Source organism: Hyaena hyaena, unplaced genomic scaffold (assembly GCF_003009895.1).
Source record: "Hyaena hyaena isolate Hyena2069 unplaced genomic scaffold, ASM300989v1 scaffold_192, whole genome shotgun sequence".
Lineage (NCBI taxonomy): Eukaryota > Metazoa > Chordata > Mammalia > Carnivora > Hyaenidae > Hyaena > Hyaena hyaena.
Window position 1 is genome coordinate 2,585,613 of NW_024080825.1, and position 27,697 is coordinate 2,613,309.

Consider the following 27,697-nt stretch of genomic DNA (forward strand, 5'->3'; position numbering starts at 1 on the left):
CAGAGAAGGAAAAATCAAGAAAAGCAGGTTGTGCTAAGTGCTCTGAAGCATCAGATGGGGGGCTACCTCTGAGGAGGTGACGCCGCTGACAAATGAGATCTGACACGTGAGAGGAGCCCAGGCGGAGGGACGGGGGCGCCACATCTCTGTGCCCGCAGGCTCTCTGGGGCCGGCGGGCTGTGAGCGCCCTCCCAGTGCAGGGTGCTGCCCCCCACCCCCCCGCCCCTGCACCTGCCGGGTAGGCGAGGGACCGCTCAGCCCTGGGAGCCTCCGACCACCGAGGCCTGAGATGTGAGCTAAGTGTGCAGAGACGGGAGTCCTAGGTTGAACGCTGGGAAGCGCAGCCCCGCCTCTCTTCTTCCCGCCGCCTCCTCCTCGGGTCGGGGAAGCCCAAGCGGCCGGGCTCCCGAAAAGTGCTGGTCTCGCCGCAGCCGGCAGGGGGCAGTGGTTGTCGCGGTGCTCGCCGGCCGGCTCTGACCTCTCCCTAATGCCTAATGCGAGGTGGGACGGGCCGCTTCCCCACCCCTCTCCAGTCCTCAGCTGCTCCCAAACGAGGCTCTGAGCCCCGGTCTCTCCTGGAGGGGGGAAGGTGCGGGTGAGGCTGGGCAGATGGTGTGGAACTGGGCCAGGTAGGGGGCTGGTTCCAACTTCCCTCGGGGATTAGGGGGAAGGTTTTCATAATTTGCACGCTTGGTGTCACTGCTATATTTAAGCGCTTAGCCTGTACCGGGCACTGTGCTAAGTTCTTTCATCGTTCATCATCTCTCTAAAGCTTCACAACAGACCCGGAAGGAAGGTATTCTTATATCCCAGATGTTGTCCAAGACCACACAGCTAGAACCAGAGTTTTCTCTACAGGCCATGTCTTAGTCACTCCGATTGCTGCCTCCTTAGCAGGGTGAGGTGCCCATGGGATCAAGGTGAGTAGGGAGGGGAGGGGCAGGCGTCAAGGTGTTGACGGCACCTGAAGGAGCACCCAGCTCACTCCTTTATTTTGCAGATGGAGAAACAGCTCCAGAGAGGGGACATGACTTGCCCAAGGTCCCGCAGACAGCGGGCGAGGGCAAGCAGAGGGGCGTTCATCTCAACAGGAGACCCTGAACCAGATCCTGGCAAGAAGCCAGAAGCCCCTTGAGGAGAGGACTCCGTTCTACCCTTTATTCTGTCCTCCCTCCCTGCTGGGCCTAGCACAGGCTGCGGCACACAGCAGGTGCTCCGGAAGTCCTCTGTGGGCAGTAGCTGCAGTCACCTGCCATTCATGCCTCCATTCATCCATCCAGCATTTAGTTAACACCGCTTGTATGCTTGGCACCCTGTGAGACACCGGGACGCACAGTCAAATGACACGGTTCACAGCTGGCTTACCTCCTGCCCGGGGGGGGGGGGGGTGGATTTCAGGGGTTTCCCCACCTCATGACATGCGCTCCCTTGGCTTTCCTCATTCTCAGTGCAGGCTTCCTCTGCTGGCATCTGGGGACTTGTGCCCGGGGTGGAGGCTGAGCAAGTCCGTTCCACTTCCCTCTTCCAGGCCATTTCTGCTCCTTATTCCTTACCAGCCGCTTCCTTCCCTCCTCCAAGCCCTCTTTGACTAATGTGTGCCCTGCAGACCCCACTGTGGTCTTGAGCTCTGCCCAGGCATCCCTGGTTCTGTCTTTCTGTTTCGTTGTGGGCACCCCTACCTCCTATCAGCCTCTGGAGCTTCCCTAACATAGGGACCACCTCCCTTCCAGTTGTTTTTTCTCAGGCCTAAATAGACCAGAAGAGGGGCTGGAGGGGAGGTCATGCTCTCAGTCCCTAGCACACAGGGCCTGTCTTGGGCTCTGGCCCCAGGACTCCCTTAGAGGAAGGTTTCTGTGTTGTCACCAGGGTGCTGACTCGCTAGTCCTGGCCCAAGACCTCTGGGCTCTGATCACCCACGCTGAGCCTGGGGCTTAGGCTGGGCACCAGCTGGGGGCTAACTGCTCAGCCTCACCCCCCTTTGTGTTTGAAGGTGAGCGTCTTCAGTCTCCATTTCACCAACTGCTGGGTTTGGTTATTTTTAATGCCCTTATGGCATGCAGTCTGCAGGTAAAATGCTTTTTTTTTTTTTTTTCTTTTTTTTCTTTTACCTGCTGTGTGATCAGAGTTATAGTGATTGGCCTCTCTGGGCCTCAGCTAATGACACCTGTCCTGTCCGTCTCACAGGTAGTAGGGAGGATCAGAGATCAAAGAAAAGAAAGAGCCCAGCCCTAGCGGGGGCTTGGTTTTGCTGTACTCAGAGCAGGGGTCTATCCTTGGCCAAGAGTTCAGTGAATCCTAGAGGGCAGGGGTGGGACGGAGGAGGAAGGAGGGAGCTAGCACAGAAGGGGGAGTCAGGCTCGGAGTCTCCCAGGTAACTGTTCAGGAATGACTAGTGAGAAGGGTGCAGGAGATAAGATATACTTTTCCTTCCTTCCTTCCTTCCTTCCTTCCTTCCTTCCTTCCTTCCTTCCTTCCTTCCTTCCTTCCTTCCTTCCTTCCCTTTTTTCCTTCCCTCTCTCCCTCTCTCTTTCTTTCTCCTCTTTTCTTTGTTTCTTTCTTTCTTTGTTTTCCTTTGTTTGTTTCTTTCTTTTCCTTCCTTTCTTATTTCCCTCCTTCTTTCTCTTCCTTCCCTCCCTTTTTTTCTCTTCCCTCCCTCCCTGAATCCTCCCCTCCCTCTGCACCCCCCTGCACTAACTGTGCTCCTTCAATGTGCCAGACTTTGCATTAGCACCAGCGATCCGACGATACGAAGGTCAAGGAGATGCGCCTTCACTTGCATGGCCTCAGTTGGGAAGGTACATCATTCATTCTCTCTGACATCAATTTCACTTTCAGTGAAAACCTGCTGTGTGCCAGGCACTGTGCAAGGTCCTGGGGGTTTGATAAGATGCCTTCTCTACCCCCAAGGAGTTGAGAGTCTTCTGGAGATAAAAGGCACAAAAGCAGGCGGGTGAAACATGGCTAAAGCAGACAGTGAGGGGTAAGTGCTAGACGAATCTAATATCTCCCTCAGCACCTAGAGTGGGTCTAGGCACAGACTAAGTATGTGCTCAGTTAATGCCTGGTAACATGTGACCCAGGTGTGGGGAAGTTTTTTTTTTAATTTATTTTTATTTTTATTTTTTACAAATAGTTTATTGTCAAGTTGGTTTCCATATAACACCCACTGCTCATCCCAACAAGTGCCCTCCTCCATGCCCATCTCCCCCCTTCTCCCCCACCCCCATCAACCCTCAGTTTGTTCTCAGTATTCAAGAATCTTTCATGGTTTGCCTCTCTCCCTCTCCCCCACTATTTCCCCCCTTCTTCTTCCCCTCGGTCCTCTGTTAAGTTCCTCCTAATCCTCCTATATGTGCAAACATATGGTATTTGTCCTTCTCTGCCTGACTGATTTCGCTCAGCATAACACCCTCAAGGTCCATCCATGTTGCTACGCATGGCCAGATTTCATTCTTTCTCATTGCCATGTAGTATTCCATCATATAGATAAACCACATCTTCTTGATCCATTCGTCCGTTGATGGACACTTAGGCTCTCTCCATGTTTTGGCTATTGAGAGTGCTGCTATGAACATTGGGGTACATGTGCTCCTATGCATCAGCACTCCTATATCCCTTGGGTAAATTCCTAGCAGTGCTATTGCTGGGTCATAGGGGAGTTCTGTTGTTAACTTTTTGAGGAATCTCCACACTGTTTCCCAGAGGGGCTGCACCAGTTTACATTCGGTGTGAGGAAATTTCTAGATAACTTATGAGTTAAAGAGTAAAATTCTTTTAATGAAATGCTGATAAAAATGCTATATGTGAAAATAGGAAGCAGTTAAAATGACTCTTAAAATCAAATGTATGGTCTTCAAAGAATCTTATCTTGAAAAAGAAGAAAGATGGAAAATTAAAGCATTCAACTCAAGAAGTTGAAAAATGAAATGGAGGGCTGATGGGGGTGGGGGAGAAGGGAAGGGGGATGATGGGCATGGAGGAGGGCACTTGTTGGGATGAGCACTGGGTATTATATGGAAACCAACTTGACAATAACTATAAAAGGAATAAAAAGAAGTTGAAAAACGATACAAATAATAAATTCAGGGGCACCTGGCTGGCTCAGTTTGTAGAGCATGCAACTCTGGAATTCGGCGTCATGAGTTCGAGCCCCACGTTGGGCACAGAGATGGCTTTAAAAAGTAATAAATAGGGGTGCCTGGGCAGCTCAGTCGATTGAGTGTCCGACTTTGGCTTGGGTCATGATCTTATGGCTCATGAGTTTGCGCCCCGCATCGGGCTCCGTGCTGCTGGCTCAGAGCCTGGAACCTGCTTTAGATTCTGTGTCTCCCTCTCTCTCTGCCCGTCCCCCTCTCATGCCAGGTCTGTCAAAAATAAATAAACATTAAAAAAACAATAATACATTCAGGGAGCCTGTTCTGATTCTCTGGTTCCCTGAATGAGCCCTTCTCTTCCCTGAACTTCTCACTTGGTTAGGAAGTTCGGGATGCCATCTTAGGTAGATAGCTTATCTTTCAACTTGACTGTGAGCTTCCCGAGATGGAAGGGTGGGGAACAATCGTGGGTGTCTTACCACAGGGCTGGGCTTGGAGAAGGTCCTTGGATCCTTGTTTGTTGATCTAGAGTTTGCTTTGGCAGGATTAGGCCTGTACCCATCAGAATATATGCTGGGCCATGCCAACCCCCACGTTCGGGCTGAAGTGCTTGGGGAATCCCCCATGTCTGTTCTTGCTGAGGCGGCCACATGGTGCCTAGACACCTCAGGAGGCATGGGGAACGTAGGTCCACACTGGGAAAGCCTCCTTTTAGGGTGGTGGGGGGCAGGAGACCTTTTGGTGTCTGCGTTGCATTGGTCTGGAGGTATAATTAAGTCCCTGGACCCCTTCCCCATAATTGGAGAATCCCCAAAGTCCTGTGGCCAACCTGTCAGACCAGTCAGTGACTGGCCAATCCTGAGAGGGCAGATAAAAACAGACACACGGCTTTATCCATGGACATATCTCAGCATTTTATTCATCCCTTGGAGGGAGAAGGGGGCACTGCCCCAAGATAGTCAGCCAGCCAGGTGGGGTGGCTGGGATATGTGTTCTTTATCCAGATAGTAAATATAGCACTGACTATGCAGAAACAGGAAGGGAAGCAATAAGTTAAAAGCCACATAAGTTATGAAAAATAATATATATACTCTCTATACCTTGCATCCCCACTGAGGACTTGCTCCCTTGGAAACCAATAAATAGGCAGAGAAAGAGCAGCAATCAGCACCCTTAGGCGACTTCAGTGATGAGTCTATGTCTGAGTTTCCTCCAGCCTGAGAGTCGGTAGCCCTTCAGCGCCCCCCAGAGGCTTGGAGGACCTTGAGGCCTCAAAGGGGTCAAGGCCTTGGGGGACCATGTCCTGGAAAGTGAGATGAAGGGGTGGAAGACTGAGCCTAGCAGCAGAAAGAGGCAGGGGCAGGTAGGGAGAAAGGAGGGCAGGACAGAGGGTGGCATGTGGATGAGGGGGGCTGGAGCTGCCAGGATTCCCCTTCGAGCCCTGAAGGTGAGAGCCGAGATGAGGAAAGAGGAATGCTCCTCCCAGCTCCCAATCTTCTCTTTGGACGCAGAATTCACTTTTGGTTGTCACTGGGGCTCCCCCAGCCCAATCTGAAGGGCTCAGAAACTCCCAGACCTGCCTGGACTGCACCTTCTTCACGGCCCCACAGTAGGCAGGGGAGTGGGCGCGGCGGGAGGAGGGGGCGGAGGAAGGAGGAAAGAAGGAGCCCTAACCCCACAGGTGCGGAGTGTTCCTGGGCTCCTCAGTGAATGCAAAGGAGGGGAGGGCCAAGTCTGATGGCCTGATGGAGAGAACAGGGACCCGAGAGGTGGGATTCATGGGAAATAGCCCAGGGCTTCATGGTAGGGGTGAAGCTGGGGGTCTCCAGGGCCTGGTCCACCAGGGCCAGGTTCCAGGCTTGGGGAACCCCTAGGCAAGAGACCAGAATGCAGAGAGCTTGGATCCTGGGCAGGGTGGGGAACCACAGGACGGTGGGGAACCGCAGGACGGCAGGGAGGAGAAGGGAGGGCCACATTCTCCTGCTTGGTCCCGGGCTGCCCTCTGACTTCCCTCTCATAGGGGGTTGGTTATGGCAAGAATAGCTTCTGGAGAAGGAGCCGGGAGCTGGCTGGGCAGCCTGTCCAGTTCCGACTGGCCTGCTGCGAGGGACCCACAGGAGGAGGGAAGAGGCACAGGTGTCTGGGCGGACCTCAGAGGTCCAGGCTTAGGACCCACACACCTGGGGGACTTCCTCCTTTCACTGCCTAATACTGTCAGGTCTCTGGGGGCCCCGGGTGGTGCAAGAAACCCAGGGGTGCTCAGCACCCGGCCTCCTCAGGAACTCCAGATGTGGGGAGGTGCCCACGCAGTCCTCACCAGCCCATGATCCATGGCTGGCTGGGGCTGGGGGAGCGAAGGCACCAGCCTCGGTCCCGAGGCAGAGGCAAGGCAAGGCTTGACATGTGAGTTTAGGGCAAGGGTTGGGCGAAAGGGTGGAAGGTTCCTCGGTCAGAGCCCTCTGTTTGGGGAGGAGCCTCAGAAGAGCAAGGAGGTGGAGAGAAAACTGACCCCCAATACCAGTTTATCCAGCTGGGAAAACGTCTGGCCAGAAGGTTGGAAAGGTGAGACCGGAATGTTGAGATGGAGTGGAGCGATTCTGAAGAGCTGGCTGCAGTCGTGTGCCACCCTCGGCAGCCCCCAAAAACACAGACGTTGCTGGGACCCCTTCTCCTTTCCATTCAGAATCCGGTTTGCCTCCCCTCCCAACCGAGAGGCTCTGAGCTGCTTTCTTGAGTTTAGCTTAAGTCCCTCCTGCGGCAGGGGAGTGACTTGGGCTCCTGGGGTCCAGCTGCCTTTACTCCGAGGCCTCTGACTCCTGCGAGAGGAACTTCTCTGACATTTCGGTGATTTTGATCACAGGGCCTTTTCTGTTCCTCTTCTTCCGGGAGGGCGCTCTTGAAAGGCCAGACTTGGAGGCAGCTACAGGGAACATAAGGGGTGGGGCAGGGAAGGGGCTGGAGGTGTGGGAGCCACTTAAAACCATGCCTTTAGGGTCGTGGCTCCCCACACCGTGCCCCCTTCCCCACCGGGGGTTCCTAGGGCACACGGACTCACCGGTTTTGGATCGGGACTGCACAACGCTGACCATGGTGGTTGAAGGCAAGTCCATCCTGGATGGGGAGAGGAATGGTGGGTTGTGAAGGGGGCCTGTGGCTTAAGTCCCCCCTGAGCCTGGGACCCTGGAAGTGGCAGGCGGAGGGCAGTTCTTGGTTGTTATCCCCAGTCCTGGCTGGCCTACTGTGTGACTCTGGCTAGCCAGCTTGCCCTCTCTGGGCCTCTGTTTCCTTTCCCCTGCTCAATTATGCCATAATGATTAATTATGACAGACACTCGCAGGTAGAATCGTATCAGTCCTCCCCACCATAGGCTGTGTCATGACCAGCTCCTTTTCCAGATAAGAAAACAGAGGATTTAACGGATGGGCCGAGGTCCTGATTTGTAAGTGGCTGAGCCAGGACCCCAGGACCCAAGGTCTTCCTGGCTCACAGGACCTGGCCGGAGGGAAGGCTGGCTTTGCATGGGACGGGCATCCAGTCAGTCCTGCAGCCCCACCCTGCCCTCCCCTGCACTCACCGGCTCTCCTCGCCCTCCACCAGCTTGCGGTAGGTGGCGATCTCGATGTCCAGGGCCAGCTTGGTGTTCATGAGCTCCTGGTACTCGCGCAGCTGCCGCGCCATGTCCTTCTTGGCCTGGTGCAGGGCGGCCTCCAGCTCGGCCAGCTTGGCTTTGGCGTCCTGGAAAGCCAGCTCCCCCTGCTCCTCGGCCGCCTTGATGTCCTCCTCCAGTTTAAGGCACTGTGGCCAGGACAGCAAAGGTAAGGGGTTAGTTAGTGAGCCCTGGGCGGGAGGAGAGTGGGCCGGGAGCCCTCCTCTGTCCCCAGTGGGGGTGTGTGAGGCCGGGAGGGCTACGCTGCTGTTTATTCTTGGGGGGTGGCACTGTGTTGCATGGTGGCAAGAGGGAGTCCAGTTAGACCCAAGGAGACCCTCCCTGGAGGTCACGAGAGAGGGAAGTTCCACAGCCCCTGGAGGAGCCTCAGAACAGCATTTGCTATAAGGCTTGTCCTGGCTGGACACCTAAGCCACTCCCTTCCCTCTCTATCGTTGGCCTGAGGCCTGGGAGGGAGGAGGTGGGCTCTGGTGCTTGGGCTGGTGCTCTGTTCCGTTCCCCCAGTGCTGGCCAGTGTACAGAGCGCCTTTACATGCGATGCTCATGTGATCCTCAAAGCCCTCTTAGGAGGACTGGTGGGGAAACTGAGGCCCAGAGCTACTAAGTGACCTGCTCCTGGTGTTGCATGTGCTCAGCACATGAATGTGAGTGTGAGGAGTGTGCACTCCTCCCTGCCTCCCCCTGCACCTCCCAGGTGGGGCCTCAAGATACTCACATGGCTCTTGATGGAGAGGATCTGGGATCGAAGCTTCTGGATGTGCACATTGAGGTCAGCGATCTCATTGCGGCTGCTCTGGAGACTGTTCCCAAACTCAGCTGAGCAGGCGGCTCGCTCCTCCAGCTGCAGGGCGAGGAGGAGGTGGCAGTGAGGGGCAGCTCCCTCCCTGGTCCCTTGCCCCTTGATGCTCCCTTTTTCCCTCACCAGTGCTCCCTGCCCACCTCCCCAGCTCTACCTCCTGTGCAGCCCAGCGCACCCAGGCCAGCCTCAAACTCCTGCCCCCGTCCCATGCCTGGCTCTGGCTAGGCCCACCCCTGGCCTGGTGCCAACCTTCCCCCAGGGCATCACCTCTCGGCCGGCAGTGCGGGAGTGCTGGGCTCTCACATTCTCCACACCTGCCCGTGAACCGGCTGTGCTGCCTCGGTGCTCCCCATCCCACCCTTGTGTTCCCCAGGCCACCCCTGTGCTTCTCATGCCACCTCTGTGCTCCCCACAACTCCCCTCTGCTCCCCATGCAACCCTTGTGCTCCCCACGCCACCCTTGTGCTCCCCACGCCATCCTCGTGCTCCCCACACCGCCCCTGTGCTCCCCACACCACCCTTGTGTTCCCCACACCACCCATGTGCTCCCTACACCTCCCCTGTGCTCTCCACGCCTCCCCTCTGCTCCCCATGCCGCCCCTATGCTCCCCACGCTGCCCCTGTGCTCCCCATGCCATCCCTCTGCTTCCCACGCTGCTCCTGTGATCCCCACACCACCCCTGTGCACCCCACGCGCCTCTTACAGACTCTCAGCTCACAGATCTGGGGCGACTTCAGCCCCTCCCCACCCTGCTCAGTCAGCCCCAAACCTGACCTGTCTCCGGGAGTATGCCTCAGCTTCCTCCAGGCTGCGGGCCGCGATGGCATCATACTGGAGCTTCACCTCCTCCACGATGCCACTGAGGTCAATGTGGCAGCGGCTGTCCATGCCCACGGTCACTGACACATCCTTTACCTGGGCTGTCAGTTCCTTCAGCTCCTGGCCGGGCACAGACACGGGGGGCTCAGGGCTGGTGGAGGCGGACCAGACCCTCAGCCAACCGTAGTCCCCCACGGTCCTTGCGTCCCCAGGGTGAGTGGAGAGTGGCACTCCCTGTCTCCGGGAGGGGTGACCCAACGATGAGTGCCTCTTGGCCACTTGCTTCCAGCTACGACTCTTGGGAAGCAACTCGCTGCCCCTTCCCATCCACAGCTTTGCCTCCCTCTCTGGGTAGAGGGGACGGGGTTCACCCTAAAGCCATTTCTCTTCAGTGTCCCTGCCTCTCCCAGGGTGGGACGCTTTCCTCCTGGCTCATGGGGCAAAGGCCCTGGATGCCTGGTAGGGGGCTCTGGCCCCTCCGCTCCAGCATGGCTCCGTGGCATGCAGCCTGGCCTCCCTCTCTGGCGGGAGCCCCCGGGGGCCTGGGGAGCCGCGGCCCTCTCTGAGCCCTCCACATTGGGAAGTGAACGCTACTGTTTGCTGAGTAAGTATTGGAATGGGGGCCTGTGGGTGATTAGAGGCAGGAATGGGGCCAGAGGCTGACAATACTGTTCCCCTTGCTCCCCTGCCAGGGACAGAGGCCGAGGTAATTTCAGAGTCACCCCAGAGACTTGGGGCTCCCCACCATCCGGCTGAGGAGCTTGTCCTCAACAACACAATTCAGCCTCAATATTTTCACCTTCTCCCCATCTTTTAGGGTGCCTCTTCCCTCCTCTGCTCTGTCCTTTTCTCTGCTTAGAAAATGCCAGCCTGGCTTAGTTAGTTGAGCGTCTGATTCTTGATTTCGGCTCAGGTCATGATCTCATGGTTCATGGGATTTAGCCCTGTGTCGGAAACTCACGTCCTCAGAAACCCTGGAAGTGGTAAAACCTCTCATTTCCCTGGGGGCTTATTACTGGCCAGGCTCTGTGCTAAGTGCTTTTCAGACCTCCTCACATTTCATCCTTGACAGGCTGGCGTGACCACTAGCCCCAGGTTACAGAGGAAAGAGAATGTGGCACAGAGAGGTTATGGAGAGGGCCATGGGTGCAGAGCCGGCTTCCTAGAGCCCTTGCTACTCCTGCTAAGCTCCCTGGAGGGGCAGGGACAGAAGTGGAAGCCGGGCTATTTTCTAGCCCCAGGCTGCACCCCTGACAGCTTGTGGCCTGAATGCTCGGGGGTATGCAGAGAGGAAGGTGGGGGACAGGGGACAGGGGTCTTCATAAAGGGGCTTCAAGGTGTCACCTTCCAGGCCCTGGGTCACTTCCCCTGGACTTGCTGAATGACCCAGGCCTGGGCAGGGCTGGTGCGGGAAGGAGGAGCAGGGTCTGTGGCCAGCACTGTACAGACAGGGTGAGTCAGGTGGCAGGGAGGGGGGCGGGCACCCTGGGAGGCAGGGGTGGGGCTCACCTGGAGGAGGAAGGGCGTGGGGCACAGATGGCACAATTACTCCTACTGGCATTCACAGTTCACCCTTGACCTTTACTTCAGTCAGCAAATTTTGGTCCTTGTTCCCATTTTTCTGATTCTCTGTCTTGCCTGTTTGTTTGAATCAGGATCCAAAGAAGGTCCATCTATTGCAATTGGTCCATGTGTCTCTAAGTCTCTCTTACTCTATATGCCCCTCTATCTTTCTCTCTTCCTTTTTCTCTCTCTTTTGCTGTTTTTCTCACTTAAATAAAAATTTTTAAGTTTATTTATTTTTGAGAGAGACAGAGTAAACGAGTGGGGGAGGGGCAGAAAGAGAGAGAGAGAGAGAGAGAGAGAGAATCCCAAGCAGGCTCTGCGCTGTCAGCACAGAGCCTGGTATGGGGCTCGAACTCAGGACCCGTGAGATCGTGACCTGAGCCAAAACCTAGAGCCGGACCCTTACCCGACTGAGCCGCCCAGGCGCCCTGCTGTCTCTCTTGTTGGAAACAAGGTCGCTTGCCTTGTAGCCTTCCTGCAGTCTGGAATTTACTGATTGCATCGTGTGCTGGTGTCTCATCTGCTCTTGTGTCCCCTGTGTTTCCTGAAAACTGGCAGTTGGTGAGGCTTGCTCAGATCCAGGTTCAGTTTTTGTCTCATGACTGTATTCTGACCTTGGTTGCTGACTTCACGCCCCCTCCTCACCCTCTGACTGTCTTGTTGCCCAGAGAGGTTGGGGCTGAGCCTGCAGGGGCTGGTGCTTCTGACCCGGAGCTTGGATCGCTGCAGATTCCACTGGGCCCATGTGGAGGCCCGCGGAGGAAGGCCGCCCCTGCCCTGTCTGCTGGCTGCCCAACCCCACCCGCCGGCCTCCCTGGGGACAAGGGTCATGCAGGAGGAAGCTTAAGGCAGTGGTGGGCGTACAGAAGGCCCGCTGCGGGCAACCTGTCCCCATCCCGGAGCTGGCAGGACCCTGAGCCTAGTGGCCAGCTGCCCCGTGAGGTCTCCCGATGAAGGATTTTCATCGCTCTTCAAATGCACTTAACAAAGACCTCTGGGCAAAAGCAAGGGGAAGGCCCGACCCTTTGCTAGTATGCGCTTGATGGTCCCTACAGACCTGTGTCCCACCTCTGCTGCTCCAGGTCATCATTTCCCACCCGGAACCCATATCCCAACCAGGGCGTGGCTGTGGATGGTTTCGGGAATGCAGCTTTGGGGCTTTTACTTGGTCAACACGCTATGGGGGGCCGGTGGGCGTAGGGAGTTCCACGTAAAGCCCCCAACCCCGGCCAGAGCCGGCACTTGTCATGGGCCAGGAAAAGACCAGGGCACTGTCAGAATGCACTGTAGGGGAGGCTCCCCACCGGCAGGGAGAAGGGTTGGCAACCCAGAGCCGATGGAACAGTCTCAGGCTCTTTCTGGAAAGACGCAGGGTAAGCATGAGCTCGGTAAACAGAAGGAGGAAACGGAGGGTGTAGAACCTCTGTAGACCTGTTGAGACAGGTTGGGCCCTCTGGCTGCAGGGGACCTAACAATGCCGGCTGTGTGCAGCCGCCTTGGGATGGGCCCTAGAGAGCATGTGCGCCTCCGAGTTGGCAAGAATTGAGCCGGCGTGCAGTTTAGAGCTTCTCTTCAGCCCAGAGCCGGAGGACACGGCCACGCGCCTGACTACACTCTTTGTGGTCCCCAGGTCAGGGTAGCCAGTGACTGAGGGGGTAATTGACTGCTGCTCGGTAAAATAGAGTGCTTAATGGCACTGCACTCTGAACATTACCACCTCTTATTAGCACTGTAACCCTGGCCAGGTGTTTTAAAGCCTCTCTGAGCCTCCATTTTCTCATCTGTAAAATAGGTGTAATTTTAGAACTGAAACCAGCTAACATTTAATACTTATCATGTACCAGATACTGTTCTGACTGCTTTAGCATATGTGTGTGTGTGTGTGTATTTTAATTTTTAAATGTTTATTTTTAAGAGAGAGAGAGGGGTGCCTGGGTGGCTCAGTTGGTTAAGCATCAACTTCAGCTCAGGTCATGGTCTGGCAGTTTGTGAGTTTGAGTCCTGAGTCAAGCTCTGTGCTGACGGCTCAGAGCCTGGAACCTGCTTTGATTCTGTGTCTCCCTCTCTCTCTGCTCCTCCCCTGCTCACATTCAGTCTCTCTCTTAAAAATAAACATTGAAAAAAAAAGAGAGAGAGAGAGAGCTGTCAGCACAGAGTCAGACACGGAGATTGAACTCACAAATTGCGAGATCATGACCTGAGCCGAAGTCAGATGCTTAACTGACTGAGACACCCAGGTGCCCCTGCTTTAGCGTATATTCACAAAATAGATCCTCAAAACCAGCCGGTAAGCTAGGCTCTATTATTTCCCCCCATTTTATAGATAGGGAAATTGGGCTCTAGAGAGAGATGAAAGAATGTGCTAGAGCTCACATAATTACCGAGCCAGGATTCAAATCCAAAAGCTGCTCTGAAGTTTGTGCCCTCTTAATTGTCATCCCTACCTTTATAGGGTTGCCGTGAGGAGTAAATGAGATTCCATCTGGAAGGCGTTTAGCACAGTTCCTGGGATATAGTAGGTACTCAATAAACAATAGCTAACATAGCGTTGTAATAGGGGATGAAACTATCCTGGCGTGTGTGTGTGTGTGTGTGTGTGTGTGTGTGTGTGTGTGTAGAGGAAAGTCCTATTTTCTGAAATGCAGAGGTGGGCTGCATAGCCAGGCTTTTCTGATCTGGTGTCTGCCAGAAGTCAAAACTCGAGTGTCCAGCCCTCCTGGGGTTACTCACGTCCCACCGTGCTTCTCTGTCCCCTGAGCCAGCCCCGGCTGGCACCTCCCTTCGCTTAGACCTGCCTGGCCCCACCTGGTAGCCACTAGCCACATGTGGTAGTGAGCCCTCGAAATGTGGCATCGGAACTGAGATGAGCTGTAAGTGTAAAACGCACACCAGAGTTTGAAGACTGAGCATGAGAAAGAGAATGCAAAACAGCCTCTTAATTTTTTGGGTTGATTATATGTGCTGAATAATCACGTTGTGGATATATGGGGCCAAATAAATCGAATCATTAAAATTAATTTTTTCTGTTTCTTGTTTTAAAATGTGGCTACTAGAAAAACAATCACGGATGGGGCTCACGTTCTATTTCTGTGAGGGCCAGCTTAGGGGCCCACGGCGTGGGGAATCCTTGGAGCACAGGGTCAGCATTGCTTCTCAGCCTGTCCATGTCCATGGACACACAGACCTTACGACCGGACACTGACTAGGCACCTCACTGCCTCCTAGCAGCTGCCGTGTGCACTGAGCACCCCCGCATGCACAGTGGCCTCACGAGGGCACAGGCCTGGCCGCTCCCCTCTCTGTATCATCCCTCCCAGGGCCCCCAGGAGCTGCGCAGCACTCTTAGGATGAGCTCCAAACCTGGACTCGGAGCCCGAGCCCCCGTGTGAGCTGAGCCCCGCCTGCTCAGTTCTGTTCTAGCCACAGCCGCTCCTCCCACTCCCCTTCCTCACCAGACCCCTCGCGCCTTCAGTGCTTTAGACAGATCTTCCTTCTGGGTGAAGCCTCTCAACTCTCCCCTGGGCTAGACCTCGCCAGCTAGGGCCTTCACTCACACCTCCTCTGAGATGTACCCCTCCCCACTGCTCCCCCATCCTTGACCTTCCCCTCCCTCTCCACCACCACTGCATCATCTGGCTCTCTGCAGCCAGCACTCTTCACCCTCCCAAATGACCTTGCTCAGATGTTCATGTACTGGCATATTACCCGTCCCCTCTTAGCTGGGGGGTAGCCCCGTCCCCTCTTAGTTAGGGGGTAGTCCCCAAGAGCATGGACTTTGCCCGCCTCGCCCACTGCTGTGGTATCAGTGCTAGGCGCCTGACAGGCTTGCAATCTACACTTGTTAAATGGATGACTGTGTTTAGTAATCAGCAGAACGCTGTGGGCCTGGTATTATGACTCAGCCCATTTTACAGATGAAGAAACTGAGGCAGCAGGAGGCGAAATAACTTGCCCAAAGTCACAGAAATGGAAAAAAAAAAAAAAAAGATAAAGAGTCAGGATTTGGGGTCCCAGAGCTGCTAAATCCAAATGGGGCACGGACCAAGAAGTTGGTCCAATGCCTAGGTGTACTACTGCTCATGCCTGGCCCACCTCCAGTCATGTCTCCACGCTGGCAGGGCCAGCTGTCCTGGCTCAGAGCTTGGGCTCTGGGGTTGCTGAGAGGCACACGGTCAAGTGGAGATTCTGAAACACTGGCCCTGCGGCTGTCTGCCCGGCTCCACAGTGAGTTTGGACAGAGGAAGCCCCTGGCCCACTTCTCAAGCTGGTCGGCGGGCATGGTGCCCTGGCCGGCCTCCCATGGCTTGGCCCGGCTGAAGAGGGCTCTGCCAGGGACGCGAGGCCTCTCAGGGCGGCCGATGCCCTGGTCCCCCTGGCAGGGTTGCCTTCCCGCTGTTCCGAGGGTTGTGGCAGTCTCTGCTGTGCCGCCATAGACAGGTCTCAGGCCCTGGCAGCCCTAGCTGGGGACCCAGCCCGCTGGAAAGCAGTGTGGCCCACCTGTAGCCACAAGGCCCAACCTCACTATCCACAGGACGAGGCCATGAAACTGGGGTCGGCAGCCCCGAGGGCCGCGTTAGCAGAACTTTTTGGTGCCTGCTCTGATCTTGGCTGCGCTGCCGTGGTTTGGCACCAGCAGTTTGCAGCACCCAGGCTGCCGAGTCCTGCTGTGCCCAACAATGATTCTGCCTGCTCGTAGCTGAACTGACATCGCCCCGCACCTCCTTACCATCTGCTGACCGCACTGGCCGTGCCCTCGGCCTTGCAGGGCCATGTTCTCCCCAGGCTCAGCTGAGGACTAAGGGACAAATCAGAAGGTACCTGGAGGCTCCTCTGTCTGCCTTTCCTGGGTCACTTTTGTTCCGGCAGAAGCTGGCCTTGTCTGGGAACCAAAGAATCTGACTATAGGTCTCCTCTGCCTCAGCCCGAAATGGGAGGGGAAGCACGTGCCTGTCATACCTCGCCTGGGGTGCCCGCCATTTAGGCTGCAGGGATGGGGAGGGATTTGTTCCATAAGAACAGCTGGTCAAGGCCCCCCGGTTCTCTGCCCCTAACACCCCTTCCCAAGCCTTGCCTGGACGCACCCGGCCCCCCACGCCCCCTCTGCACACCAGCACACCCCAAGGAACCGCTTCTCCTTGAGAGAGGGGCCTCTTGGCAACCTGCCTGTGCTCCGCGAAATGAGTGATGTGGGGACACGTGGGATTATTCACAGCAGCGCAGGAAGGGGTTTAGGGAATTGTTGCTGGACGCCCTTCCCTTCCCCGCCTCCCCTCCCCACGCAGACAAGTCAGCTCTTGGCTCCGTGGGGCACTGGCTCCATTTCCTCACCTGCTCGTAGATGTTTCTCATCAGCTCCACGAAGCTCTTCAAGCCTTTTAACTTGGTTTCCAGTTCGGTCCGACGAAGACACTCGGCATCCAGGTCCTGGGGGTGGGAGCAGTGGTGAGGGATGGGGGAGGGGCCGTCCCAGGGCGGGAGTGGGGTGCCCGTCCTCCTGAGGGAGCTGGGGGTGGGTCCAAGGGAGCCCTGGCTCAGGGCCTGGGTGAAGCAGCAGGGTGAGGACAGATATGGGTGTTGGCCTATGGTCCCGGGACCCAAGCCTCTGAGGGCTTTGCTCAGGGGACCCCGAGGGAACAAGGGCGGAGGTTTCCCCGAGGAAGGAGCCCTTGGGACATGCTGCGCAGGCTACCTTCTTCAGCTGGACGAAGGTGAACTCCATGTCTGTGCGCTTGGAGATCTCATCCTCATACCTGGGATGGGGGCAGGGGGGCGAGGCAGCGGCAGAGAGAGAGAGAGAAATAGAGAGAGAGAGAGGCCGGTCAGTTCCGTGTGTGTGCGTGTGTGTGTGCATGTGGTTGGACGAAGTCCAGCCCTGATATGCAACAGATGTGCATAGTCAGAACTCAACACAGGTGGGTTCTCGCTCTTCTTAGATTTGTCTCCTTGCTCAAGTCCACCTTGTGTTTGAAATAAGAGCACTGTTGGATGGGAGACTCTGGGTCCCCGACCGTAACCTCTTCCTCTAATCTTGGCCCCTGGGGGTGGGGTGTCTGCCAGCTGCAGACTTCTCGCCCCCCCCAGCCCTGCCCACCTCGGTGGATGTGGGGGTTCTGCGCTTCCTGGTTCCCTCCCTCCTCTCCAGAGAATGCCTGAATCACTGGCGGCTCTAATTATAGCCGCCTGCCCTCCCCAGTCCCTGACCTCGCAGTGGAGGCCGGGTCACCCATAGCCCACGGCAGCTGGCTGGACCTGCCACCACTCAGGCTGCTTTTCCACCAGCCCACCCGAGAAACTGAGAAAGGGGAGTAGACCCAAGGTGACAAGAGCCCACTGGACAGGGGTCTCTGAAACTCAGTGTGCCTCCAAGAGCCTGTCTGCAAGGGGCCCTTAGGGTGCGGGTCATGGGGGTGGGGCGGAGGGTGGGCCGAGGAGACTGGGCTACAGTCTGGGGCCTAGCAGAGCCAGCCACGTGCCCAGGAAGCTTTGCTTGCACACTTTCCTGTGCAAGTGGGCTCCAGAGCCACACCGCTTGGGCTCGGATCCTGGCTCCTTGCTAACCAGATGCATGACCTTGAACGAGCACTTGTGTGTACCTCAGTCATGATCATAGTGATGTCATGAGGGTTATAAAAGTTAATACATGGAGTGTTTACAACATGCATTGTGCCTGCTAAAGCTATTATTATTACCTGGGCTCTGCTCTATCTAATACCAGGCCCCGGCCTCCAACTCTTCTACCTTGGCCTCTAGCTTTTCTGGAGAGAAACCGTGGGAGGCCTCTTTGCAGAGGGAGTGGGTGGGTCTCTGCACTTCCTTCCCAGACTTCCCACTGGGAATTTGGTGGCCTCTGAGGAATTCCCTGCACTGGGGGCAGGGGTCTAGGGAGCCCCAAGCTGAGAAGCCCCCCACTGGCTGGCCCTCTCCACATAAGCCCAGTGCTCAAGGCTCTCTCCTCTCCTCCCATTTGGAGACCAGAGTTCTACCTGTTCTGGGGGCAGGACCTTGGGGGAAGCTGTCCAGTGTGGGAGGGGGGTGTTCCCTGAGGTGTCAAACCTCCTTACTCCTCACTGCCCTTTCCCTCCTTTTGTATAGGCTTCCCTCCTCCCTCTTCACCAACTCTGTTGGATTTCAGCCCTAGTTCACCCCCTCAACCAGATGCTTTTGTGCAGTGAACCTCTTGCACAACTGTACATGGCACCCCTGAGTCACTTGCTGTGTGGCCTTGGGCGAGTGGTTTCTCAAGAGGCTATGCTTGGCCTCTGCTTCATCCTCAGTAAATAGAAGAGTTAGCTAGCTGATCCTAGGGGTCGTGGCTACATCAAAGCCGGGAAGTCTCCATGCTCATGGAGATTCAGGTAAATACCATCTCCCCCACTGCCAGTCTGCCAGCCACGAATTCCCAAACCCATTCTCAACCCTTTCCAGCTTGTCACACCCACCCCAGCACCCCCCACCCCCAACTTGTTTATTTCCAGAAGTGAAGCTGATCTCATCGGCCTTATAGAGGCAGGGCACACCCCTCCTTGTTAGGGCTTGGCCTGGCATCTCCTGGCTCCTGGGGCCCCCCAGGCTCTGCACAGCCAGGCCGTAGCTCCCCTGGGCCTGGCCTGTGGAGCCAGAAGCCCTCCAAACTCATCTTCCGCAACCCTGGTGGGCTCCCTACCCAGAGAGGGGAAGAGAGGCCCTGAGCCCAAACAGCGAGCTCAGATAGCAGATGGAAGGCAGGCAGCGGGCCAAACGGGGAGGCTGAGCCAGATTAAAACAACAAGTAGTGTTTGTACAGAACTTCCACTTGCCAAGCGCCTCCACGGATGTGATCTGGCTGGGCTCACGGGAGCAGCCGTACCCTGTGGCTGGCTGGCGTTAGAGACGGGACTTAGCATGTAATGGCTGTGTGACTCTGGACAACTCCCTGCCCTCTCTGGGCCTTGTTTCCTTCCCCATGAAAGGAAGATCCAAGCCCCCCATCCCGCCATTCTCTGGTTCTCTGAGGGCCAAAGACCTGCTAGGTGTCAGTGTATAATGTCTTGGGTTCTGTATGCCGACCCTGCACTCCTCATCATGGTCAGACGTTGAAATCCGGCAGCCCAGAATGGGCAGTGAGGTTCCTTACGGGTTTCAATAGAAACTGGTAGAGCAGGGCTGGGGATCGGTGGCCCCTAGGCCACAGGGCTGCAGAGCACACTTGTTGGCCAGAAAGTTCCAACTAGATTGATAGATGAGAAAACTGAGGCTTCCAGAGTGGGGAGAGCTTCCCATGTGACCGTCTCCTCTGAATATGGCCTGAGCAGGGGAGTCTTACGGAGAGGTGGTGGGAGAGCTGAGCCACAGTCTAGACCCCTGGTCTCCGGATAGGGTGCTCTATGCTCCAGCCCCACCCGGCCGGCTGCTCCCAAGGCTGCAGGCCTCACCTTGGGTTGGCGAGGCTTGGGGCTGGGCCGGGTGCTAGAGGAGGGGAGGGGAGGGATTCAGGCACGTCCTGTCCTCCCCTGGCAGAGGGCCTCCTCCAAAGGACACCAGACCACAGGAAGGGGAACCTCTCTGCTCTGTCCCAGCCTCCTTGTCCTGGAATTCCTGTCTGCTGTCTGATCAGAGAGGCCGCCTCTCCTCCGAGTTACCCAAGCGCCAGGTCTGCCTTTCCAGACTGCCCAGTTCAGTTCTGCAAACCTGGGTCAAGATCACTACCGTGGGCCGGCCACTTCAGCCTTCAGGGGACAGACGACTTGGTGTATCTGGCTGCTGTGCGCTGTTCTGAGTTCCCCACTGCCTCCTCCCACCAGGCTCTTGGTTCAGTATCACCATTACCCTTCCAGGCACGGACGGGGAAATGAGGTGTGGACGTTACGCAATGTACCTGAGGTCGCAGAGCTAGTAAGGGGCGGAGGCAAGGAGTGTACCCCTTTCAGTCTACAAGCATCTCGCAGGCTGGGGCTGTGACTCCCTCGTCTCTCTAGACCCCAAGGTGACTACTGAGGTCAGGCACGTGTCACCTTGGGGTCTAGATTGTTTCTTTATTCCACCAAACCCCACCATGCCTGCCTCCTGGCTGCACCTGCTTCCCTTTCCAGCCCACTCGAGATCAAATTTCCAAACCGTATCCAAGGAAGGAGCCCATCTGTTGCTCTAGCTGGTGACAACTTCCATTGCCAGTGGGATATGTGGGTGAGAGCAAGTGTGTTTACAGGCACCAGAGGAGGGGATGGCGGATGGGGGCTGCGATGGGGCCCAGGTACTTAGCTGTCAGCCCACGCGAGACTGACCTTGTTCCATGATCACGGTTTGGAAAGGTTGCTGTGGGTTCACTGTCATATCCCCCCGATATTTAGAATACTGGCTGCCACAGAGTAGGTCCTCGGTGAGCAAGTCTGTACTAAGGGAATGTTCTTTAAGGAAGTCTTCTCTTTTCGTGGCTTGGGAGCCCTGGCCCTTGCATCTGAGTGCAGGTCGGTCCCCACCGTCAGTCGCTGCTGCCTCCCCCGTGTAAGGCACGCCCTACCTGATTCGAAACTCCTCGACCTTCTCGAGCACCTGCAGCAGGTTGGCCTCCAGCTGGGCCCGCTCCTGACTCACTTTGCGTGCTTCCTCTTGCAGCCGGCCCTGGTACTCCTCGTAGAGGTGCCCGAGGTCGAAGGTGACGGAGTCCTGGCCCTGCAGGAAGTGCCAGCGGGTCTCCAGCAGCTGGTTGCGCTGTTCCAGGGCTTGCACCTGGAAGAGCAAGGGAGCAGCAGTGTCAGGGCCGGGTACGGAAGGGCTGTGCGCCGAGCCCCGGGGCCAGCCCCAGTGCCCACGTGGGGGCCTCCCTGGGCAGTGGCAGCTCATCTGCTCCGTGCTCGCCACCCTGGGCCTCACGAGGCACATTCAGATGACATCTCCAATCACCGATGGTTCCAACAGAAGATGGACAGATAAGATGAGGAGGGAATCAGAGGGAGAGGCGGGGCCAATTAGCAAAGGTTTCCTAAGGGAGGAGCAGGGCCGGAGAGAGGAGGGAAGGGGCCAAATGTGCCAAGCATGTGAGAGGCCCTCCATGCCCGCCAGGGGCTTGGGTGGGAGACCTGGGGAGCACAGGGTGTCAGATGCCCATCTGCCGCCCCCCCACCTGCAAGCCTAGTCTCATCTTGCCTTGGAAACTCAGCAGGGTAGGGCCTGGTTACTACTGAAATGCTAATCCTCTCGACAGCTCTGGGCTTGTAGCCTCTCGGGGCCTCAGTTTCCCTAGCTAGAAGTTGGGGGAGCGATGGCCTGCCCTGGCCATCTCTCAGGGCTGATTGGGAGAGGAAGCTGGGGAGGTGCTTTGGAACAGCGCCATTAGCAAATGTTTATGCGGCCCCTACTGTGTGCCAGAACCTTGTTCTAGGTGCTTGCTGTCTTTGCTTCTTTAGATCCTCACCACCTGATGGGCTGGGTCCGGTTATCCTCCGCCACACTTCACAGAGAGGTTAAGTAACTTGCCCAAGGTCACAGAATTAGCAAGTGGCAGAGCCAGGTGTGGCATCCAGGCAGCTGGGCTTTAGAATCTTTTACCCCCTGCAACATGTGGCCCGTCTGCTGTTGGAGTCACCGTGGGCCCTGGCACCCACCTGCCCTTCCCGGACTGGCTCCTGCCTCTAGTTGGGAGCAGTTTTGCCATGAGGGTGATGGCTGGGCGGGCTCCGGGCACTGCCAGCTCTCTCAGACGGCCTCCTTCCCGCTCTCCTGCGCACACTGATGCAGGCCTACCACGGCTCCCACCCTGGCCACCGCACCTGTCGGGATCCCTCTGGAAACCTTTTTTTCTCTCCACCCAGTCCAGCCCAGCTCAGCCTGGGGGGCCCCCTGCCTCTCCCCAGGCTGCCTGTCCTCACCAGGCTCCAGCCCTTCCCTGCCCTCCTCTTCCACCATCCCCCCCCTCCTGTGTGGGCTCCTGGCTCCCCTCCTGCAGAAAGCCCCACAGCTCAGAAGAGGCTCCCCTTCCCTTCCTTACAAGGTCCTCAGGTCATCTCCTTGCTTGTCCTGACCTACTACCCTCCTCGCCAGACTGGGAGCCACGCGGTCCCTTCCTGGGATCCCTATGACTTGGTGCCCGCGACAGGGGCAGCAGAGAGGGATGGTGAGGGCCTGGCTCCTGGACAGGTGGGCTGTGTCACCAGGATGCCGGTATAGACACGCAGCCCAGTGACATTCCCTCTACCCACAAGCAGGTAGCTGGCCACCCCCCATTCACTGCTGGCACTAGCTCCCAGAATCACGGCTGAAAGGGCCAGAATCGTGGCCAGGGGCCTTTTGGACCAGCTGGTGTGTGCTCTTTATCCACAGAGGAGGAGGTGAGGGCCCAGGTGGTCAAGGGACTCTTCCAGGATCACGTGGCAGCTTGGTGGCCACGCTTCCCAGACAGGCCCACCCGCTGCCTGCTGCCCGCTCTGGACCTTCATGGACGCCCTGTTTCCGTTGGATTTGGGGACCGGCTGGGCCCTCCTCTTTCTTTCTGTCCTGCTCACATTCCTGGGTTTTCCTGAGAGACCTGAATATCCTTGAGATGTCCCCACCAACATTTGCATCTGATAACACCAGCTGGGATATGGGGCCATGGCCCCGGGGGCTGTGCTGTCATTTCCTAGCTTAGCTCCCATGTGTTCTGGTGAGTTCTGCCCACAGCCAGCCCGAGTCTGCAGCCCGCTGCTGGCGCCGCCGAACAGGTGCAGCAGGGACGGCGGTGCAGAGGGCGTCTGGGCTGCTTCTGTGTGTGAAAGGGATCTCTGCTGGGGGAGCCGTTTGCTCACTCCACCTTCCCTCTGTTTTGACAAGCCGGAGCCCTGTGTTTACACTGAGGGTGAGGTGAGAGGAGAGCCGTGGAGCTCCTTCCTCCACCCATACGCAACAAAAACCCCTTTACAGCAGGAAGTCCTTCCCTTAGCCTAACCTCGATTTCCTAGCTCAGCCGGCTGGGAGATACTGTACATCCGGCCAGCCTGTCCAGCTGATTTTTGGTTTCTAGAGACGGAGCGGCCCTTTCCCCCGCTGTCCCTGGGGGAGTTTCTTGTTGTCTCAGTGGGTGGGGATGGGAACCCAGCCCCCAGCCAGGATCTTCCCTGCACAAAGCCTCCTCCCTCTCTGCCACAAAGGCCTAGGGAGGGCCAGGGAACCAGTTAATTGCCTCTAACCTGTCAAGGCTGCTGAACAGTCACCTCTCATTCCCCTTTCTCCCTATTCTGGCCGGCTTCCCTCCCCCTCTGCCCTTAGATCACAGGTGGCAGCTGGAGGAAGGGCAAACCCTTGGTCTACCTGCTTCTTGTTTCTAGAAGAAACTGAAACCCGGCAGTGCAGCACAGAACTCACTGTGACCCAATGCCACCGCCCGGCTGAGAAGCAGGCCTAGACCAGGGTGGGGACACATGTCCCTTTTTGTAGAGGAAATGGAAGAGCCCAGGCTGGAGCTCCTGGCTAGGGGCCTCTGGTTGGGAAGGCTTCAGATCCCCAGCCCTCAGTCCCAGTGGGTGAGCTTGCAGAGGTGACCCTGGGACATGCAGGTCCTTCTCCCCACATAGGGGGAGGGAGTGACTGTCAAATCCCCTGCCTTCCAGGAAGCGCTGGTTGGTGCCCTTCTGTGTGCAGACAGATCATGGCTGCAGTGACTTCCAGAGGCCGCACGGGGTTGGGGGGGCGGGGGAGGCATTATACCCCTGGCTCTGTCTCCAGGCACTTCACCTCCCCTCGGAGGTTCCCTTTTCACAGCCCCGTTAGGGGTAGTGAGGTCGTCCTTTCTCCGGTCCTGTTTCCATCCCCTCCGCTGTCTGCGCTGCCTGCGTGAGAGTGCCTGGCCGCAGCCTCTGCTGGCTGTCAGCATGCCTCCCCCGTCTGCCTCAACCTCCTCTCCTGCTGCTGCTGCTGCTCACTCCCCCTCCTCTCGGCGGGTCCCTCTGCTGGGTACAGCTCAGGCCCACTTTCAGAGCAGGCAGGGGAATCTGAGGCTCAGAGAGGGTGAGTGGCTTGCTCAAGGAAACACAGCCTGCAAACAGAGAAATGAACACTGCTCTGCTCCAGGGACCCTCGGCCAATCTTCGGCCGACTCACCCCCCATCCTCTTCCTCCTTCTTCCCTTCCTTGGTGCTCTCTGATTTCTCCTGGTGCCTCAGAGGGCCCAGAGGGGATGTGCAGTTGGAGGGTCTCTGCCTCTTCCTTCTCACTGTCTAGAGCCTCCACCTCTGCCTTGGTTATGGCATCTCGCCCCTGGACTCATACATTTCCTTCTAACCCTGTGCTGCACTGCTATGCACAAAGCGCTCCCCTCCTGCCTCCCTCAGGCACCTGCTAGAAGGGGCCACCTGGGTTTATGAGCTCCCGGCTCTGGGCCCATTTATGTGATTTTTTTAATTTAGCAAACAGAACCCACCTGGCACGCAGTACACCCTTTATAAACGCTCTTCAAAAATTATCCCATTTGATCCTGACAAGGCTGTCACACAGATGTGTACTGAGAACCAGAGAGGTTAAATAACTTGCCTGAGATTAAACAGCAGGTCAGAGGTGGAACCAGGATTCAGATCCAGAAATGGGGCTCTCCCTTAGGCCCCGGAGGCCTTTACAAGGAGATGGGAAGGGGAACACGAGCTAACAGACTGAACTCACAGATCTTCTCTGTGCTGGGGCCTTTTGGCCCCAATGATCAGGGTCCCCAAGAGGCTAGCCCCCATGGTTCCTTGCGTCCAACCCTCAAGAACATCTGTCTCAAGGCTGAGACTCTAGGGCTGGGAGGCTCTAGTTCCGCTGAAGACTTTAGAGGGCATCACCCTGGCCCCAGGCACGGGACCCCAACCCCTTGGGCCTTTTCTCTGTGCCTACATACCTTTCCTGTCCCCACGGCAGAGGCACAGGGTGATATCAACCCTGGCGTTCAGAGAAAAGCCACCCATCTGAGCCAAATTACATAGCTCACAAAGCATTCCTTTTAAGGGATTAAAGAGGGTTTCGAGAGGAGGTGGCTGTGCCGGGACTGCCTCCCCGGGGCACAGGCTGTTTTCCGAGGGCACAGGGCCCAGCAGCACGGGGCTCTGCACAACCGGGCGGGTGGGGGCCGGGGGAAGGAATGTGCTGCCTCAGTGGATGGCTGTCCTTCTCCAGCTGTCATTTCCCTCCTCATCCTCCCACCCTGGTCACCCCTGCTGTGGGTGCAGGAATGCTGGTCTGTGAGCTGGGGGGAGGGGGAAACACACCCAAGTTCAGACTGCACACTAGATGGGCGTGTGACCTTGGGCAAAGGGCTTAACCTCTGGGATGCTGTCTCCTCAGCTTTACAGCAGGGGAGAGAGCCACTGGGGAGTGTGGCTGCGTGGGCTGAATGACGCGTATTTGCCAAGTTCCTGCAGAGAGCTGGGCACAGGCAGACGCTCTAAGCACTTGATCGTCCCTCTGCCCTTGTCCATGAATGCCCCCCTAATGGGGGCCACTAGGCGCGTGCAGAGGGGCACCGAAGTGGGGAGACCAAGTGAAGCAAGGTTGGAAGCAGGGGCAGAAGGATGGGGCTCTGGTTTACTGAGTAGGAGGGAGACAGAGTTTTCCCCATCTGTAAAATGGGCATAAAATGACTTCTTTCATAAGGTTGTTGAGGTTAATAGAGACAGAGGTGTGAAGCACTCAGCACAGCGGCTGCCATGGAGTAAGCAATGAATGCAGCCGTTGCTTGTATGATCATTGTTTCTGGACCAGGCGGGGGGTGGGGGGGTGGCGTGCAGAGCAGGGAGGGCCGATCAGGAGAGGTTTCTTGGAGGAGGTGAATGAGGAGTGGGCTTGGGAGATGGGCAGGACTTTCGAAGAGCTATTGAAGCCCTTGCCTGGGGGCAGAGGTGGACAGGAGTGCCCCCAGACCAGCACACGAGCCACGGCAGTGGGGTCTAGGAAGTCTGGGTGCTGAGGACTCACTCCCTCTCTCATGCGGGTGCTGGGGAGGCCTGGCTGCCGGTCTGCTTCTGACTCGCAGCACCCATTCTCTCATTACTATCTCCTGACATGGTTCCGCGGCATCCCTACCCTAAAGCCTCCTTCTGGAGGCTGCACATGCCCCTTTGGCCCTGCTGGCACCTCCCCAGAAGCTGAGCAGGGCCAGGGTCTGGAAAGGAGCATGGACTCGGGGGCTGTCTCCTCTGTCCACCTGCCTGGGAGTAGGATGGCAATGCATGCCTCCACCAGCCGTTCCTAAGAGAGGGTATCCTCCTGGCCACACTTAGAGCCCCTCCCTGGTGTCCTGGGGGGACAGTGACTCCAGGCCATGAAGCATGTCATTCTCAGGAGGTCCCCTTAGAGCCATCCTGGGGCCTCTTTCTCCCCCCCCGCCCCCAGTGCCAGGAGAGCTCAGGGACTTGCCTCCCCATCTCACTGCTCAGAGCTAGTCTGCCGGCTCCTCATTGGCTGGTTGGCTGCGGTCAGGGGTGGGGCCGTGATGCTCCAGAAACACAGAGCTCAGCCACCTGCCTAGGTCTGAAGGTCCTTAGGTTTTGCGACCCACCCACCCCCCTACATCTGCTCACCTTGCCAATCAGGGAGGCAAATTTATCATTGAGGACCTTCATCTCCTCCTTCTCCTGGTTTTTCTGCTGCTGGATGGCTGGGTCCACTTTGAAGTCCAGGGGCACCAGCAGGTTGGAGTTCACGGTGACCTTGGGGAGGGTGCCGGCAGGCCTGCAGCCTGTGAGGCTGCGGGAGCTGAAGCCTGGCCCGGGGGTTCCGCAGCTGCCCCATCCCGAGGTCCCAGGCCGGGGGCCGCCCGCAGGGGTCACCTCACAGCTGCTAAGGCTGCTGAAGCCAACGACGCAGGAGCGGCAGGCCATCGCGGCCCCCCGGGCCCGGGACTCGGGAGGGCTCGGGGATGTGAGTGAGCCTTTGAGGGGGTGGCGGGCAGCTGGCTCTGGTCGCAGGCAGGGCAGGCTGGGGACTGAGGAGCAAACACCTGTCCTACAGTGCTCATTAGCTTCAGGAGGGCGGGGCGCCTCCCAGCCCGACCAACCTGTTAGATGATGCGATGCTTCCGCCCCTCCCCCGGCACCAAGCACCCATCTCCTCCCAGGGCCTGAGACCTGCCTGCCTGTGGGGGCTGTTCAAAGGCACCCCCCCCACCCACGGAGCTGGATCTGGGTCCAGGGAGGGGGACAACGCTGGGCTCACTGGCAGGCTGGGTGGGTGTGGAGTGCCTGCAGAGGAAGGGCAGATTTGAGGAGGAAGGAGAGAGAGGAGAGAGAGAGCGCGCGCCTCTCACCACAGACCTCACTGCATACCTGAAGGCTGACGTAGCTGGGCTCACATTCTTCTGGAAAAGATGAGGCAAGCGCAGGCCCTGTGCTCCCTGAGTGTAGGGCAGCCAGCCCCGGGCGGCATGCCATCCTGACACTGGGAAACAGCACCTTCTTATTTATTTTCTAGCTGCCTGAGACTCTCCCTGGCTTATCTTCTCTTCCTGTCTTCTTCCCTGTCTCCCTCCTTCCCTCCTTTGATCTATCATTTATTGAGCACCTGCTGGGACAACCCGGTGTTCAGAGGCTGGAGAGGAAACAGATGGCCAAGGCCAAGAGCCCTTGGCTTTGGACAAGGGAGACTTGGGCTCCAGACTCAGCTTGACTTCCCCTCCCCCCACCCTTAACGTCAGGCGGGTCACTTGATTTCTGTGTGGAGGATGAAAATACCACCCCCACCAGAGTCGGTGTATGCATATGGCTTGGTGGTGGGCTGGCACGAAGCCCTCAGTAAATGGTGGCTACGACCCAAGGCCTGCCTTTGGGGGGTGG

General features: G+C 57.2%; 1 protein-coding gene across 2 annotated transcripts; it reads right to left on the reverse strand.

The window, feature by feature from the left end:
- Nucleotides 1-4,983: 4,983 nt before the first annotated feature.
- Nucleotides 4,984-26,899, reverse strand: KRT80 (keratin 80). Of its 2 annotated transcripts, none has more exons than XM_039241329.1 (9): nt 26,447-26,899; nt 20,443-20,651; nt 16,636-16,696; nt 16,275-16,370; nt 9,336-9,500; nt 8,477-8,602; nt 7,669-7,889; nt 7,150-7,205; nt 4,984-7,014 (listed from the first exon to the last, which is right to left on the reverse strand). In XM_039241329.1, the coding sequence occupies exons 1-9, from the start codon at nt 26,744-26,746 to the stop codon at nt 6,890-6,892; spliced, it is 1,359 nt and encodes a 452-aa protein (XP_039097260.1). In that variant the 5' UTR covers nt 26,747-26,899; the 3' UTR covers nt 4,984-6,889. The 2 variants fall into 2 exon arrangements, with proteins under 2 accessions (XP_039097260.1, XP_039097259.1); XM_039241328.1 differs by having other exon boundaries at nt 6,921-7,049; nt 26,447-26,886.
- Nucleotides 26,900-27,697: the final 798 nt, after the last annotated feature.

Bases quoted from the DNA above. Each gene is read 5' to 3' on its own strand.
- KRT80 (XM_039241329.1), bottom strand. From the start codon at position 26,746: ATGGCCTGCCGCTCCTGCGTCGTTGGCTTCAGCAGCCTTAGCAGCTGT. The intron at 20,652-26,446 runs GTGAGCAGATGT...TTGCTCTTCCAG, and splicing joins TTGCCTCCCTGATTGGCAAG to GTGCAAGCCCTGGAACAGCG. The intron at 7,015-7,149 runs GTGAGTCCGTGT...TGTTCCCTGTAG, and splicing joins GCAGTCCCGATCCAAAACCG to CTGCCTCCAAGTCTGGCCTT.